General features: G+C 38.0%; 1 protein-coding gene across 1 annotated transcript in view; it reads right to left on the bottom strand.

The window, feature by feature from the left end:
• Positions 1-18,453, bottom strand: part of LOC146706893 (hemicentin-1-like) — a 46,396-nt gene extending 27,943 nt beyond the window's left edge. The window contains exons 1-21 of the mRNA XM_085460712.1: positions 18,381-18,453; positions 17,301-17,654; positions 16,928-17,137; positions 16,559-16,819; positions 15,660-15,920; positions 15,195-15,455; positions 14,374-14,628; positions 13,355-13,615; positions 12,904-13,164; positions 12,488-12,569; positions 12,324-12,387; positions 12,076-12,132; positions 5,031-5,052; positions 4,699-4,989; positions 4,326-4,535; positions 3,957-4,217; positions 3,281-3,481; positions 2,663-2,923; positions 2,032-2,289; positions 891-1,151; positions 411-665 (exon numbers count right to left, since the gene is read on the bottom strand). Of these exons, the coding sequence (XP_085316838.1) occupies positions 411-665; positions 891-1,151; positions 2,032-2,289; positions 2,663-2,923; positions 3,281-3,481; positions 3,957-4,217; positions 4,326-4,535; positions 4,699-4,989; positions 5,031-5,052; positions 12,076-12,132; positions 12,324-12,387; positions 12,488-12,569; positions 12,904-13,164; positions 13,355-13,615; positions 14,374-14,628; positions 15,195-15,455; positions 15,660-15,920; positions 16,559-16,819; positions 16,928-17,137; positions 17,301-17,654; positions 18,381-18,453 (4,420 nt within the window). The remainder of the gene's footprint in view (positions 1-410; positions 666-890; positions 1,152-2,031; positions 2,290-2,662; positions 2,924-3,280; positions 3,482-3,956; positions 4,218-4,325; positions 4,536-4,698; positions 4,990-5,030; positions 5,053-12,075; positions 12,133-12,323; positions 12,388-12,487; positions 12,570-12,903; positions 13,165-13,354; positions 13,616-14,373; positions 14,629-15,194; positions 15,456-15,659; positions 15,921-16,558; positions 16,820-16,927; positions 17,138-17,300; positions 17,655-18,380) is intronic.
• Between the last annotated feature and the right edge of the window lie 333 nt (positions 18,454-18,786).

The following is an 18,786-nucleotide window of genomic DNA, read 5'->3' as shown; positions in this document are numbered from 1 at the left end:
TATATTATATATTGACTGTCTGGTTTCCTTTTCATTCCATTCTGGACCCACTTGTTACCGATCCCCACACTCACATCCCTAGACCTCTTAGTGGTGACGTAACAGTGTACACAGCCTCTATTTGCTGCAAGCAAATATCTATATATGAGTATTCAATTGAAATGTTCAATATTAAGATTCTTTCAGAATTAGAGTCCCTGAACAATTTAAAAGATAAGAAGTTTAAGTGTAACAAGCCTGTAAATGAATGTTCCCCCACACAATAAGAAATATACATGATTATAAACTTCAGGGAGCCTAGATTACCCTTTATTTATCAACAGTTATTGAATCACTGGCTCAAAGTCAGGCTCTGAACTAAGTGACCTGTGACGAATGTTGAAAGTCTTTGTGAAAATCGTGTGACTTACATTTCACATCAATAGTGATGGATTTAAGTTTTGACCCCAGCTTGTTCACAGCTCTACAGTAATACTCTTCAGAGTCAGAGGACTGGATGGAGCTGAAGATGAGCTGTGGGTTTTTGCTGAGTGGTTGGCTGTTCCTCTTGTACCAGACATACGTAGCAGCTGGGTTAGCATCACTGCTACAGGTCAGAGTCACTGCAGTGCCCTCTGTGATTTCACCAGATGGACTCACTGACACAGAGGGAGACTTTGGGTTGTCTGGAGGAAACACAGGGAGACAAAAGCATGTTATTAGTTCCTTCAAAGGTTGAATTATTAAACAGATCAAACAACTCAATGAACCTGATGCTACTGGAGCTTCTCAGTAATGAGATTTGGATGGTGTTATCAGAGAGATGTTCTCAGTCCCATTGTAACTTTATGATCTGAATAAATGGCAAAATGTTCTAAACAAAACAAGGCTAAAAAAGCTGTTTTACTCACATTTCACATCAACAGAAATGTTTGTAGGTGTTGATGTTCCCAGCCTGTTCTCAGCTGTACAGTAATACTCTCCAGAGTCAGCAGGCTGGATGGACTTGAAGGAGAGCTGTGAATCTGTACTGACAGGTGTTTGATTGTTCATCTTGTACCAGACATATGCAGCTGCTGGGTTAGCATCACTGCTACAGGTCAGAGTCACTGAAACGTTCTCCTTGATTTCACCAGAAGGACTCACTGACACAGAGGGAGGCTTTGGAGCATCTGGAAGAGAAAACTCAGGAAAATAACTGTAGTTTGAATTTCTGACCAAATCAACTAACTGTGTAAGTGTACAATAACAGGAGTGAAGGGTTCTGGATGTTGTTAGCAGCAATGTCGTCATCCTCAGACATACTGTGACTGAATGAGTGGATCAAATTACAGTTCATTTCTGGGAACATGAAGGCCAGTTCAAACTTTCCACCATCACTGTGTCAGTAAAGGAAAGATTTGCAGATTGTCTAGAAACCACAGACAGATGTGTTTTACAGAAGCTTCGATAATTTTACTTCTACTTGGAAAAAACAATATGCTTAACAGCATGTGTGGCTTTGTGACATATTTCTCTTTTAGTTTGCATTTCTAGGCATACATCAGGGTTTGGTTTGATTATGTAAACAACAAATGAGAAGAACAAAAATACACAAACTAAATAAAGACTGCTTTATACTGGAGATCTTCTGGACCAGCTACTGTAGTTAAAAACACTGAAATCAGTTTTATGTAGTAAAGTTCAGGTCTTCAAGTATGTGTTGTGAGTAAAACAGAGAGAGAGCACTGTGGTATGAAACTGTTCCAGCCGCCAGGGGACACCATGTTTCATCTTTGACAGATGCAGTTTTCTGGCATTCAGTACAGATCATCTACAGATGGAGAACAGATGATCATATATGTTTTTAAACTTGATAGATCCTAGACTTTCCCTTCATTTTTAGCAGCTGTTGAATCACCAGTCACAGCCGCGCTCTGCTCTATCTGACCTGTGCTAAATGTAACAGCAGCTGACTGTAAACATGAAGCAGACAGACCAGAAGAAAAATGATATTATAGACAAGCATGTAGAAATATTTACAGACATTTTTGTGAAAATTATTTGACTTACATTTCACATCAATAGCGATGGATTTAAGTTTTGACCCCAGCTTGTTCACAGCTCTACAGTAATACTGTCCAGAGTCAGAGGACTGGATGGAGCTGAAGGAGAGCTGCCGTTCATTACTGAGAGGTTTTTGTCCATTCTTCTTGTACCAGGAGTATTGAGCTGCTGGGTTAGCATCACTGCTACAGGTCAGAGTCACTCCAGTGCCCTCCTTGATTTCACCAGAAGGACTCACTGACACAGAGGGAAGCTTTGGATCATCTGGAGGAAACACAGGCAGACAACAGCATGTTTATTAGTTCCTTCAAAGGTTGAATTATTAAACAGATCAAACAACACAGAAAGTATTTATCATTTTCACAACTAAATGGAAGTCAATGATCATGATCGGCTGACATGTGAAATCGTTTTATGTCTTAATTTTAAAGGATATATGCAAATATATCCTTTAAAATTAAGACATAAAACGATTTCACAAAGATGTTGCATATAAACATAGAAGAAATGGAGCAGTTCAGGGATCGACAGCAGCTGAAATGAATTATGAAGTGGAGAGAGAAGAACAAAGCAGATGTTTGAGGACAAATATTTTTTCAAAATACATGAATACATTTTTGGAAACTTGTTCACCCACATTTGACATCAATGGAGGTATATTCAGATTTCTTCCTCCCCACTTTGTTCTGAGCTGTACAGTAATACTCTCCAGAGTCAGAGGGCTGGATGGAGTTGAAGGAGAGCTGCTGTTCACTACTGAGAGGCTTTTGTCCATTCTTCTTGTACCAGGAGTATTGAGCTGCTGGATTAGCATCACTGCTACAGGTCAGAGTCACTGATCCGCCCTCCCTGAATTCATTAGAAGGGCTCACCATCACTGACACAAACTTTGGAGCATCTGCGAGACAAACCACCATTGGGCAAATGATGTGGAATTAAAAAGATTTTAACAACTGGAACTCTAGTGTTTTATTATCAAATTTTACATCAGAGGTACAGTATAAGATTGCAGATTTACTAGTCATCACTCAAAGACTTATGACATCTGATGCAGTACATGAAAAAGAAAAATAACATTTTTAAAAAGAGAAAATAATAAGTAAATACAATCTTGAAAAGAAGAGAAAAATCTCACTATCATAGAGAGAAGTTTTTGGTGGATTTGAGAAAAATGTATAAAAATTGTTCCACTCACATTTCCCATCAATAGAAATATATTCAGATGCCCTCCTCCCTAATTTATTAACAGCTATACAGTAATACTGTCCAGAGTCAGAGGGCTGGATGGATCTGAAGACAAGCTGTCGTTCTTCACTAAGAGGTGTTCTTCCACTTATCTTGTACCAGACAAACGTAGCTGCTGGGTTAGCTTCACTGCTACAGGTCAGAGTCACTGATCCGCCCTCTTTGATTTCACCAGAAGGACGCACTGACACAGAGGGAGGCTTTGGAGCATCTGCAGGCGATATTATCAAAATCAATTAATGTTAATAAGAACACTGAATATAAGTATTGTGGCTGTCTGTATGTTGTCGGGATACATGAGCAGACCCCATCATGGTTATTGTGAGTCCTTACAAAATTATGTAAAATGATGTTGTTATGTAGTCGTCATTCCTGTATGTGAGGTGTAGATCACTGATGACAGATTATACAACACAGGAACATCACAGTGATGTCAATAAACAGTAAAAAGTTTTTTGTGTTCTTGGTGCTTTTTTGTTGCTGTCAAAAAAAGTTTAAACAATATAGACATTTGCATAAAATACAGTTACCTAATGCTTCAGAAGAATTATTGACATATTTTACAGTTAGTTTAGACATCACTGCACTTTAACTAGGGAAATGTTAAATATGCAACAAGTAATGACATAAGGAAGGAAGTGAAACTGTTCAAGAGAAATTAATGTTATTAAAGTTGATTTACTGACATTTCACGTCGATTAAAACAGATTCAGATGTCCTCTTCCCCAGGTCATTCTCAGCTGTACAGTAATACTGTCCAGAGTCAGAGGGCTGGATGGAGCTGAAGGAGAGCCACCACTCCTTACTCAGAGGTGTTTGACCATCCTCCTTGTACCAGGTGTAATTAGCTGCTGGGTTAGCATCACTGCTACAGGTCAGAGTCACTGAACTGCCCTCCACTATCTCAGCAGAGGGACTCACTGACACAGAGGGAAGCTTTGGAACATCTGGAGGAGATGAAAATCTTTAAATTGTGATTTTTTTCCCCCTAATATTGAAGGTTTTATTTCACATGTTACATGACATTTCATAGTGACACTGTGGAGTAAACTCACACACTGCAGCAGAGCGGTAACCCTCATGTCCTTTAACAGCACAGGAATAGCTGCTGTCATCACCTCCAACAGAGACTCGCAGAGATGTTTCTTCCTCTATTTTCTGTCCATTTTTGTACCAAACATATGATGGAGGATCAATTACATCACAGCTGCTGTGACACTGCAGCTCTGTGTGGGCTGATGATTTTCTTCTCTTCACCTGCAGGTCTGAATATGGAAGGAAAGAACAAATCGTCTTCATTTTAACTAAACCATCAAAGTGAATGAACACGGAAAAACAAACCTTCAGAGCAGGTTGAATGTAAGCAACATGGCTAAAAGCAAGTGACTGAAAGACAAACACAATATTTATTTTCAATGAAAATCTTACCTGTGACAGTCAAAGTGACTCCAGGTGAGCCAGTATAACTTCCACCATACTGGTTTGTCATGAATCTGAACTTGTACTCAGCTGAGTCACTCTCTCTCAGGTCTGTGATCTTCAGAGTGCAGTCCTTCTCATGAAACTGGTGCTCAACCCGCCCTGTGTAGTCTGGGTCTGTTCTCAAATCCACTGGCCCATAATACTCATTTCTAATAAACCATAATCTTTCCCGAAACATAATTCCACGGTTCCTATTGTTTGGGTAACTGTAGCTGCAGCCTATGTCCACTGTTGATCCTTTTAATGCGCAGATGTGAGTGGAAGTGTAAGTCACTGACCAACCAGTCTGACCCAGTACCGCTGTAACACAGAGCACATCAGACACTACAGACACAATCACAGTTGCATTAATAATGAAAACATTTGTTTACATTTTCTTTAACATGAAAAGCAACATAAATAATAAAAAAGCTTTGCATGTTATTATAAAAGCAGAGCGTTCCTTCCTTTTTTAAATAGCATTATTATTTATGATTAAATTGTTAAGCTGTAGTGAACAAAGGAATTACAAGAGTAAACGTAATGTTAATTGACAAATAGGATTTTTTAACCTAAGTTAGTCAAAAACATTTCATCTGATACTGTTTTCTCTCTAATGAGACTGTGAGTCTGACAGAGCAGTTCATAAAAATGCAGAACAGAAGTTCTGCATGCCTGGCTGCTGCTGTACACTGTAAACAATGCAGATGTAAAAAATATAAATACATTAACACGCCTAATGTAAATAAACTCAGAAACCTGTGGCTGCAATTAAACATGATTTTTATTTGTATTTATTTATTTATTACTAAATTTACAACTTTGCATACGTTCCATGTTTATTGAAAACGTAAAACAGCTAAATGCAGTTTACTGCTGTAAATCCATATTTAAAATTTGGTGCACAGATTTAAAGTGACACTAAAAAATTAAAGTAAAATAAATATAGATTTTGTAAGTTTACATGGATTTATTCATTTCTTTACATGTTGTGTAATTAAAGTTTTAAAAATGGTGGGGAAACTTTTTACAAATGAGTGCACAGTTTTTTAAGTGAGTACATAACATCTGCGACTTTTATTAAACTGTCAACAGGTATATGGTCATTTCACAAGTGGTGCATTTATATTACCAAAATTGGTAATAATAATAAAAATAATAAAAAGTAATAAAAACAGAAACGTAAATTCTGTTTTGTTATTCTTAAGAGATCGTCATATTTATTGATTGTTATGTAAATGTTAGATTCCTTAAATTATTGTTTGTACTTAAAATAAAGTGTCTAACACTAACAGTATCAAAATATTTTTGGAATTACTTTTTTATATATTAAAAAGTGAAAGGGTTAAATCAGCACCAATCAGATTTTGTATTTTAGTTCTGAACAAGGGGTGTAGGTCGAACCTCAACAGTATTTCATTTTATGAGCAGAGACATAGGATGAAAATTAACTTTACACAGGGAGACCACTGCAGGTTACAGGGTTTTATGGATTATACCACAGTGGCTTTATGCCACTTTGTCACTAAATCTCTATTACCAATTGTATTGCACTATTTTATTACATTAATAAAAAAAAAAAGACTTTTCACATCAAATTACATTATAAAACCCCCACTAATAACAGTACTTTTCTGCAATTATAAGTCTCATTCATTTTATCAGACAGTTTGACCATGCTATTAGGTAAATCAAGTTTTTTAATTTAATATTTAATTTTTTATAAGAATCTGCAAGATTTAATGTAAATGCAAAGCTAAAATGGAATTCAATTTTAATTTCAATTTTATTTATGCAAAGCCAAATCTCAACAGCAGTTGCCTGCAAAACAACTGCATTTTAATTTACCATTGTCTGTATTTTCATGCAGAAAAAGATTTTAATGTGATGGTAAATTTCCTTTATTTTATTTTACTATTTTTGGTATCCAAGTGGCAGTTATTGGTTGTTGTTTTTTGTTGTTGTTGTTTTTACAAACTTTTTATAGTGTATTTTTTGGTCTCTAAGGGCTGATTTGCTAGTAACCAACACAGAATAGAAAGTTATGAAAATGCAGTGATGAGGTTTGTTTCCTTTTTTTCCTTTTCCTTTTTTTTTTCTTTTTCTCGTGCAGAGTCAGTTTCCTTCGGATAAACTAGACCCAGACCCAGATGTTGTGCTGCACATTTCAAACAGTCCTATCCATGTCTATCCTTCTTAAAAGACTGAAAGTTGCTGAATATGTCAACATTTTTACCAAATCTTATTACCAAAACAATAATATAACTCAATAAAGAATGCATGGTAATGGGAAGTGATGCATTTGTAATTTTTTAAATATATCTCTTTTAGTTTCATCTGAAAAGGCCCTTCATTGTAGAGGTTAGGTATTCAGTACCTGGCACAGTGAGAAGCAGGACAATAAATCCACTCAATGCTGCTGCAGTTACACTCATGGCTGCTCCTCTCATCTCTCTGTGTGATTTCAAAGAAAATTACATCAGTAAAGAATTGAGTTAGTGCATTTCACTGTGCAATAAAATAAGAATGTAAACAAAGTCTTCTTACCATAGAGAAAGATGTTGTCTTCTAATGACAATGTTCTCATATGATCAGTTCAGTAAGCAGAAGGCAGAACTGTAGCTATTAGACCAAGCACACTTCCTTCCTCTTCGAGTTATTATTGGGAATGAAGTCAGTACATCTGGGACTGCTGTGGTTTTCCAATCCATATACAGCACTCTTAATATTTCCTATAAAGTCTTGAGGGAATAATTTGTGGTGTTCTAATGCCAAACCACAGCTCACCAAGGCCACTTTTAGAGAGAAAGAGAAATTCTCAGTTTTACAACTTTTATTTATCACAAGGAAAGGCATTTTCAAAGTACTTTATATTGCATAGACTGACAGTGGGGCCCATGTAGGATCCATACCGATTTTGTCTTTATGGGCCCACAAAAGGTAATCCTGTGGGCAACATATATGGGCTCCACCACAGAGAACCCATTATACTAAAGGGATCCCCAAAAAACAACTGCTCCACTCCCTTTGTGGGAGTTGGGGAATGGTATAAATGTGGACTGTATACTATACTACTACTGTAGACTGTTCACATATTTATAATACAGAAATGCCATAGACATCTTATTATTATATTTCAAGAGAAGATGTGAAAGTTTTCAGGCCAGATTCCATTTTCTATGACAGACTGAGCTTTTTGAGGATTTTATGGTGTTTTTTAAATTGTTTTTTATATTTTTTTATTTCAGTGAGTTGATCCATAGTAGTTTAGAGATTTGGTAATAAGTAAATAATTCTTTAGTCTGGAAGAACACACGTATTCCTTGGGTGTTTCAGGAAAGCCATAATTAAAATCCACTAAATTAAATGAGTGATGAAACCTGAAAATGGGTGTAGTTGAAAATAACTACTCGACTAACAAAGCAGCATTACCTGACGAAGACCCCACTCAACCTGATACTGATGTAAGCTTTATAAAAAAAAGAAAATCTGAAGCATGATTTCAAACATGGTTCCTGAGAGGAGTCTAACAAATTATGATCCTTTCTGCCATTCCACTTCAAGAAACTGAATTTTGCTGCTCTCTAGTGTTTCAGCATGAGAGCCAGATATATTCTTTTGACAGCTCAAAAATTGCCTTCATGATCAAACTGCTGCAGTGAAGCATTTTAAGGTGAGGTGAAGCAGTATTAAATTCTAACCTGACTCTGTTTTTCTAAGAATTCATTAATAAACTCAGAGTGTTTGACAAAGGCTCAAATCTGTACACAGCAGCTCAAAGGTAAACGGAGAGAGGCAGGCTTTTCTGTAGACTTTTGGATATAGCTGATGCATGTTGGCTAAAGCAACACAAACACATTATTTTTCAGTCTGAAATGAAGTAATATAACTAATACTGGGAAACTCAAGAAGTTTCTTTTATATGGATTTCAGAGTTTAATTTCCAACTGTCTGTCAGTTTTTTAAACCCAGATTTCACCTTTAACAGAGACATCAATCAATAATCAGTCAATCAATATTTAATTTGTATAGCACATTTAAAAAGGACAAAGTGCTTCACACAAGGTAGCAAAGCAGATTACAACAAAGGCAACAAAAACAGTTAAAAACAATTAAAAACAGTTATAGTTACAGTTACATAGCACAACTGCAGACCAGGGCCCTATTTCAGGAAGCCGGTTTAGAAAACTCAGAGTGAAAAACGACACTCACGGTTGAGTAACCCCGAACTGTCCAACTCGGAATATTCGGTTTCAGAAAGGCTGATAACAATTAGTTCAGTCAACGCGGAGTTGCTTTAACCCCAAGTTAAGCGCGCGCACGAGGATACATAAAGCCCTGATTAGTGGAGCACAGATTAAGCGAGTCACCATGGAGACGGAGGGAAAGAAGGCGCGGTCAATGCATTTTACAGCGCTTGAGGCCGAAATTCTGATGGCAGCATATGCCGATAACATGCAAATTCCGCGGAAAAAAAGTAACACAGCCTCAGCTGCAAAAGAAAGGGAGCATGCATGGCAAAACATAGCCGACAGAGTCAATGCGTGAGTGTTAATTTAAACATTGATCTAGGGATTTCCACCCATTTAACACGTTATTTTATTTTATTTTATTTTTTATTTTATACATTTGATTTTGTGATGTGATGTGAGCGCAGGTGCAACCCAACAGGCCCCAAACGTTCCTGGCAGCAAGTAAAAATGAAATACAAGAACATAGTCCAAACAGGTAAGGTGTAATTGTATTATGAGCCATAGTGCTTGGTCTGTTTGTCCGATGTAAATCAATTGCAGTTAGAGGCTACATTAATTTCCCCTCTGTAAGCACTTATTGAAATTATCTGAGCACATTACAAGTACATATTTGCTTACTCTGTATGCTCAAATGTGACCCGTTATAGCCAACAGAAAAAAAGCGGAGGCCCGAAAAACAGGTGGGGGTCCTCCACCACCACCACTCACAGAGGCTGAGCAGTTGGCTTCCACATTTGTGATAATGTTGGCAGCATCACATATGATCTTCACAGTGCAGAGAACACAAATTAGCATCCATTACTATAATGAAATAATTTGTTAGTTTGAAATGCTACAGGGAACTATGTACCTGTACATTAATGCTGTGGAAAGACTTCCTGTTCACATAGTCTCCTTCATTTACTGAAGGAGCAATGATTGGAATGTGAGTGCCATCTATACAGCCAATCACGCCTGGGAACCGTGGGAATAAATGTAAAATTTAAGTAGTAGTTCAAGTATCACCACATCATGAATTAAGTTTTGTTCATCCTGATACCTGCAATTTTTTGGAATCCCTCTTTGATAAATCTTGTGGGTCTATGACCGGGGAACACCACAGACGAGTACAGGAGACGTTTCAGTGCAACTGTAACATTCCTGACTGCCCGACAGACGGTAGCCTTGGAAACGTGCTCAGCGTCACCAATATTATACAGAAAGCTCCCGTTTGCAAAAAACCGAAGTGTAATACAAATAATATGTACAGAACTGAGAGGATGTCCGCGATGTGTCACATGAGCAATATTAGGCCTGAGGATGTTATTCAAATGAATTATAGATTGTGCTGAAAAACGGTAACGTTCACACAGAAAATCATCAGGAAATGATAAAATGTCCGAACGCGCTCTAATCACTCTCTCCCGGCGGAGAGCTCTGCGGAGAATTTGGGCTTCAACATCTACTGGCTCTTCAAGGAAGGGGCACGCCATGTCTGACACTTCCTACAGTCAGGTTTCTGACAAAGAGGCGGAGAAGGTCAGGGTTAGTTGAAGTAAACCTGCTAGGGGGCAGGTTAGCTTCACGGAGTGTGTCGTCATAGTAACTCACTCAGAATTAATCTAAACTCGCTTTGTGAAACCGAAAACCCAGAGTTTTCGTTAACTCAGGGTATACTTACTCAGAGTTTGCACTAAACCGGCTTCCTGAAATAGGGCCCAGGTGGAAGTCTAATTTGCTTCAAAAGGTGAGTTTTTAAGTGTGATTTAAACGATTGAATGGAATCTGACATGCGAACATCGATAGGAAGATTGTTCCAGAGTTTGGGTGCTGCAATTGCAAAAGCTGGGGACCAAGCTGGTCTTTCGTCAGGGCCTTTGTTGCACTAAGAGCAGTTGGTTAGAGGATCTGAGTGCTCTCTTGGGGTTATACACGCCAAGAAGGTCTGTTAGGTAACTGGGCACCAGGTTATTTAAAAATTTAAAAGTATACAGAAAGATTTTAAAAACGATACGGTATTTAACAGGGAGCCAGTGTAGATTGGCTACAACTGGGGTGATGTGATCATGCCTTCTGGTGCCAGTTAAGAGGTGTGTTGAGGCATTTTTGAACTAATTGCAAACGCTGGAGGAGACAGAATTGGAGGCCCATGTACAGAGAATTGCAATATATCTTAGAATCTTACAAACCAAATCATGAAATAAGGAGGGGTGAGGCAGGGACAGAGGCTTTATTCTTTGCTGCCAAAAACAAAACAAAAATAATGTTAGGAAATACATTTAGAGGGACCTATAAGTATATTTTTGATTAAGTGGCTCCTTATTGCTAATAATTGTGAAGTTAGTGATGTATTAATACATCACAGAAAGTATTTTACATACGGGTAAAAGAAAAAAAATTACAATCATTTTTGGTGTTGAATAATTACAGTAAAAACCAAAATAATCCAGAGCACAGGGAAACAAAAGAAACAAGAAAATATTATTAATTATGTCATTAGCACATCTGGATCAAGAGTCATCACTATTAATAAGTTACTGTAACATGTATATGTTTCATTAATATCTGACCAATAACTCAGGAAGAGTAGCGATTCTTGTGACAATGGAAAAGTGCCCATAAAATGATAGAAATGACCTTAAACACAATGCTGCTCAATTTCATACAGGTTAGTTATGACATCTGTGTGAAGAAGTTGGAGAGAGAACTCAAAAAGGTCAGTCAAATTTAAAATTGTCTTTGATGTAACTGTATTCAGGAGTGCTGGATGCATACTTAGGACTTCATAAAGATTTTAAAACATTACCGTGGATAAAAAGTCTGCTAGAGAGATGGTTTTCCATGTCTGGGAAGTCTGTTGACTGTGCTGTACAGAGCAGCTGGATCCTCTGCATCTTCTGGAGTTGTGGTCTGGATTCTGCTGAACAGATATCACAAAAAGCTCAAAACAGACTGAATTAAGTTGTTTTATTTCTGTAAACACACGAGAAGCCACTGACCTAGGGGAAGTACTAGCACTTCTGAAAGTGACAGCGGAGTAGACGACCCTCTCGTCTTCTTCCTTGTGTTTTTTGGCCTGGGCTGGTCTGATGTTGGCTTGGACCGTATTTGCCTTGTGTTTGACAAAGCGGAGAGCAGTATAGACGACTTCGCCATCTGCAGATTGCAGCTGTAGACATAAGAAATGTACAATTCATAAAAGATTAAAATCAGTGCTTTAACTTTGACTACAAAGAAGAGTAGAGAGAACTTTTTTTTTTGTCTTTTTTTTGTTGGAACCTACAGAGTGCTGCACTTTAATGCTAGAATGTGTTTTTGTTTCTTTTGTACCAACATAGTTCACCTCCTCTCTCCTCTCACCTGTTCAATAGTGTCCGGTCTCTCTCCAGGCTCAGGCTGTTGTTGCTTGGGGGATCTCTTTTTTCTGGTCAGGATAATTCATTTTTAATGGTTAGTTCAAAGTGCTAAGTGCACTGATATTACAAACTCAACTACACAATAAATGACACTTAGCATCTGCTCACATGATCCATAGGATGACAGAGACGAGTAGGAGAGCCAGGAGAATAGCAGAGACTCCTGATATAACTGTTGGTTTCCATGCTCCTAACAAAGAAAAGTGGTCAAATCATTTAGAGTTAAGGGTGTGACCCCAATTTTAGACATCACCACTGTAAGTCAATGGCTTTATAAAACTTAATCTCACTTAATTACTTAAACTTAAGCAAACCAAAAATCCCCAGTCTGATTAAAAATAGAAAGCTGCATGAGACAACTACATGTGTCGCTTATGACTCACGTACACAAACAGAGAACAGTATAGTTTCCCCCAAACAGAAATAATTTAACAAGAGCAGTGCCCTTTGAATGGAAGGCACACCAGGTCCAGATGGTGAGTTATAACTTTCAGTGTTTAATCAACATTTCTGGTTTCACTTACTTGATGCAACAGTCAGCTGTAAGGTGGAGTAATGATGTCCTCTGTTGTTCTGGGCCACACAGGAATAACTCCCACTGTGTTCAGGTGTGATGTCAGTGATGGTGAAGTTCTGTCCTGATGCTTTTGGTGAGTCTTCATCCTCCTTGTACCAGGTGTATTTAGCTGCTGGGTTAGCATCACTGCTACAGGTCAGAGTGACTGAACTGCCCTCCACTATATCAGCAGAGGGACTCACTGACACAGAGGGAAGTTTTGGAGCATCTGGAGGAAAAAACATTTGTAACTGTGTATTTGAACTTTTATATAGCACAGTTTAACAGCATAGTCTGAGCTACTAAATGATACATCCTTTACATCATCCAGTGCAGCTGCTCATTGATCTGTAGCAGCTGACTGTTAATGTTAACAAACGCTGAGTAATCAGCTTAAAGAAACAACCAGTTTTACTCACATTTCACATCAACGGAAAGTTTTTTAGGTGTTGATGCTCCCAGCCTGTTCTCAGCTGTACAGTAATACTCTCCAGAGTCGGCGGACTGGACGGAGTTGAAGGAGAGCTGTGAATCTGTACTGAGAGGTGTTCGATTGTTTGCCTTGTACCAGGTGTAACCAGCTGCTGGGTTAGCATCACTGCTACAGGTCAGAGTCACTGAAATGTTCTCCTTGATTTCACCAGACGGACTCAGTGACACAGAGGGAGGCTTTGGAGCATCTGGAGGAGAAAACAAAGGGAAATAAATACATGGTATTATTTCCTTCAAAGGCTGAAAACTTGACCAAATCAAAAACCTCAATGTTTGAATTTTTGACCACATCAAACAAGTCTGTAAGTGTCGAGTTCTGGAGTTCAACATCCTCAGACACAATATAAGCTGATCAAATGACAGCTTATTATTGTTAACTCCACAACTGTCTGTTCTTTCAGTAAAATGAGCATGTTTGCTGTTATTAACATTCACACCAGCAGAATATGAAGGTGTGACACTCTGTCCAGTCTCAAAAGGTTCATTTCATTGAGAATTTTTCTGGAACTTTGTGTTTTTCTGCCAATGCTTGGATGTTGTTATTCTCATCTAAGTCATTGTCACTATCATCTATTTTCTCACACTCGTCAATACACCCTGAACAGCTTTTAAACCTCTCGCAGGGCTAGATCATCTATCCATACATTTTTAACCACTTTTCAAGCTTGGCATAAAACGTTCTTACAGTATCATCAGTTTAAAATGTAAACTTTCTCAGTAATGAAGAGAAGTTGAGCAATATGCATGTTTTTAAAACCTCATGCAGCCTTGAATTTCCTTTAAGAGTTATTATTATTAAATCACCAGCAGAATCACTGCCGTGCTCTCCTCTGTCTGACCTGTGATAAATGTCACTGCAGACTGTAATCATGAAATAGACAGAGGAGAAGAAAGATGATATTATACATATTTTCACTTACTATAGCCTATACATAGTTTCACTCACATTTCACATCAATAGTGATGGATTTAAGTTTTGACCCCAGCTTGTTCACAGCTCTACAGTAATACTGTCCAGAGTCAGAGGACTGGATGGAGCTGAAGATGAGCTGTGGGTTTTTGCTGAGTGGTTGGCTGTTCTTCTTGTACCAGACATACGTAGCTGCTGGGTTAGCATCACTGCTACAGGTCAGAGTCACTGCAGTGCCCTCTGTGATTTCACCAGACGGACTCACTGACACAGAGGGAGGCTTTGGAGCATCTGCAGGAAACACAGGGAGACAAAAGCATGTTATTAGTTCCTTCAAAGGTTGAATTATTGATCAAATCAAACAACTCAATGAATCTAATGCTACAGGAGCTTCTCAGTGAGGAGATCTGGATGGTGCTAGCAGAGATGTGTTCTCAGCCACATCATGACTTCATCAGCCAATCGATTTAATGTTTACACTATATTTACATAACCCTATTACCTAAAGTGTCAGTGGGGACACTGATTTGATAATCTCATAATCTTATGTTATGTTTCAAAATAGAGCATAGAGAAAAGATCAAATGTCTGAGGAAAAAGTATCATTTTAAGAAAAGAATAATGGTAAAAAAACAATTGGCTTGGTTGGGTACAAAAAATCGTATCTGTAAATTGTGGAACAACTTCAGAAAAATGTTCCTCAATGTAAAATTGTGAAGACTTTCAATACATGATCATCTGCAGTACATGATATCATCAAAAGATTCTGGAAATCTTGAGATGGGGCCCAAAATCTATATTGGATAGCATCGGAAACAAGCAAGTGATCGAGTAAAACGGTAAACTTGTTCACCTACATTTGACATCAATGGAGGTATATTCAGATTTCTTCCTCCCCACTTTGTTCTGAGCTCTACAGTAATACTCTCCAGAGTCAGAGGGCTGGATGGAGCTGAAGGAGAGCTGCTGTTCATTACTGAGAGGTTTTTGTCCATTCTTCTTGTACCAGGAGTATTGAGCTGCTGGATTAGCATCACTGCTACAGGTCAGAGTCAATGATCCGCCCTCCCTGAATTCATTAGAAGGGCTCACCATCACTGACACAAACTTTGGAGCATCTGGAAAAGAAAATATATTTATACAATCATTTAGTATTTTGGGAAAATGATAAAATATTGACATAATGTAACATCAGAAAGTCTAGTATTTCAATCTCAAATTAATCTTCATGTTAAAAAATATTTAAAAGGACAGAAAAAAAACATCTCACTATGAAAGACAGAAGTGTGATGGGTGAAATATATGAAATTATTCCCACTCACATTTCACATTAATAGAAACATATTCAGATGTCCTACTTCCCACTGTATTAGCAGCTATACAGTAATACTGTCCAGAGTCAGAGGGCTGGATGGAGCTGAAGAAGAGCTGCCGTTCTTTACTGAGAGGTGTTCTTCCATTTATCTTGTACCAGACATACGTAGCTGCTGGGTTAGCTTCACTGCTACAGGTCAGAGTGACTGAAGTGCCCTCCTTGATTTCACCAGAGGGACGCACTGACACAGAGGGAGGCTTTGGAGCATCTGGAGGAGATATCAAGATTTATTAAAATTAACAAGATAACCAAATATCAGTGTGTGTGTGTGTGTGTTTACCGATGTGAGTTGTAGGGATATGTAGTACTGTGTGAAGACTCCTTCAAATTTAAATTCTACTCTCCAGCCAAAAATCCATATCATTTTAACAGTCTCTCTCTATATTTCCGTTTCTATAAAAGAAAATATATTTTTTTATGACTTGTGGTGCATACCTGAGTGCAGCACCATTTTAGAATATGGAGTCTTGTTTTTTTTTTTTAAAGAATGAATCTATTGCAGTTAAATTCTATTTTTTCTGTTATTCACACCCAGTGATATAGTTATAGTTGTTGTTCCTGTGTTATGTGTAGATCACTGATGACAGATTTCAAAACAAGTAGTAAGTAGTAAGTAGAAATAATGGTTTCTTTTTTGTGTTCTTGGTGAATGTTTTGTTGTCTGTCAGGAAAAGTTAGAACAACACAGACATTTGTTGATAAGATCCCTCCTACAGATTAAACAGTGCCAGATTATTAGGCACAGTGTGAGTGAATGAGAAATATAGAAGAAACAAAAGGACTAAGGACATTTGAAAGGTAGTGAATGCATTTAAGAAAACCTATTACTGAAGCAGATTCACTCACATTTCACATCAATAAAGATGGATTCAGATGTCCTCTTCCCCAGGTCATTCTCAGCAGTACAGTAATACTGTCCAGAGTCAGAGGGCTGGATGGAGCTGAAGGAGAGCCACCACTCCTTACTCAGAGGTGTTTGACCATCCTCCTTGTACCAGGTGTAACTAGCTGCTGGGTTAGCATCACTGCTACAGGTCAGAGTCACTGAACTGCCCTCCACTATCTCAGCAGAGGGACTCACTGACACAGAGGGAAGCTTTGGATCATCTGGAGGAGATGAAAATCTTTAAATTGTGATTTTTTTTCCCCTAATATTGAAGATTTTATTTCACATGTTACATGACATTTCATAGTGACACTGTGGAGTAAACTCACACACTGCAGCAGAGCGGTAACCCTCATGTCCTTTAACAGCACAGGAATAGCTGCTGTCATCACCTCCAACAGAGACTCGCAGAGATGTTTCTTCCTCTATTTTCTGTCCATTTTTGTACCAAACATATGATGGAGGATCAATTACATCACAGCTGCTGTGACACTGCAGCTCTGTGTGGGCTGATGATTTTCTTCTCTTCACCTGCAGGTCTGAATATGGAAGGAAAGAACAAATCGTCTTCATTTTAACTAAACCATCAAAGTGAATGAACACGGAAAAACAAACCTTCAGAGCAGGTTGAATGTAAGCAACGTGGCTAAAAGCAAGTGACTGAAAGACAAACACAATATTTATTTTCAATGAAAATCTTACCTGTGACAGTCAAAGTGACTCCAGGTGAGCCAGTATAACTTCCATCACGCTGATTTGTTATGAATCTGAACTTGTACTCAGCTGAGTCACTCTCTCTCAGGTCTGTGATCCTCAGAGTGCAGTCCTTCTCATGAAACTGGTGCTCAACCCGCCCTGTGTAGTCTGGGTCTGTTCTCAAATCCACTGGCCCATAATACTCATTTCTAATAAACCAAAATCTTTCTTGAACCATGATTCCACGGTTCCTATTGTTTAGGTAACTGTAGCTGCAGCCTATGTCCACTGTTGATCCTTTTAATGCGCAGATGTGAGTGGAAGTGTAAGTCACTGACCAACCAGTCTGACCCAGTACCGCTGTAACACAGAGCACATCAGACACTACAGACACAATCACAGTGACATTAATAATGGAAACACTTGTATAAGGTTTCTTTATTCTAAGAAAACATGGAAACCAAAAAAGATGTGTTACTATGAAAGTAGAGCTCTCTCTTTTTCATCACACTGTCACACTTTATGTTCATGAGTTGGGATTTCTTCATGTATTAAGCTATAGTGAACAAAGAGACTGCAAGCCTGCAGGAGGAGATAAATAGGACTTTGTAACCTAAACGCTGTTTTTGTGAGTCCCAGATGTTCATCTTTTACTTCTCTTCTCTCTAATGAGTCTGATGATGAGTTTTACATAAAACAGAAGTGCTTCATGCTCCTGTTGCTGTATTCGTAGGTCTCTAACGGCTCATTTACAAGTAGCTAAATACAGAATGGAAAGTTATGAAAATTAATTTATGAGGTTTGGTTCCCTTTTTTAGTACAGACACTCATCACTGAATCCTTCAGATAAACTACTATCAGACCCACAGAAAGTTATATCAAACAGTCCTATGTCTACATGTCTATGTATTTATAAAGCTAATGAGAGATGCTGAATATGTGAAAATCTTTATCTGTGGAGACCAGTTCATTGGCACAATAATATCCCTCTTTAATGAACACAATAATTTTAAACATCATATTTGTAAACTTTTAAAGTAAATGTAACTCGCTTAGCCTTTGTTGTAAAATTTAGGTATTCAGTACCTGACACAGTGAGAAGCAGTCCAACAAATCCACTCACTGCTGCTGCAGTTACACTCATGGCTGCTCCTCTCATCTTTCTCTGCTACTTCAAAGAAAATTACATCAGTAAAAAATTGAGTTATTGCATTTTACTGTAAAAAAATAGATCAAATAACTACATTAAAACATGAACCTCGACTTACCATAGAGAAAGGTGCTGTCTTTTAACGGTAATGTTTTTCAGTGATCAGTTCAGTAAGTAGAAGACAGAAGTCAAGCTGTTAAACTAATCACACTTCCTTCCTCTTCCCATTAATAATCAGTATGATGCCAGTAAACCCGGGACGCTCTGGTTTCTGTGCACATGTAGCCCCTTAATATTTTCTATTAAGTCTTAAAGGGCTATTTTACTGCGTTCTAATTCCAA

This window comes from Copadichromis virginalis, linkage group LG6 (genome assembly GCF_057382275.1).
Source record: "Copadichromis virginalis isolate Kocher_CV1m ecotype Utaka linkage group LG6, C_Virginalis_male_GT1.1, whole genome shotgun sequence".
Lineage (NCBI taxonomy): Eukaryota > Metazoa > Chordata > Actinopteri > Cichliformes > Cichlidae > Copadichromis > Copadichromis virginalis.
Note: the sequence above shows the minus strand (reverse complement) of the source record. Positions and strands in the feature narration are given on the sequence as shown.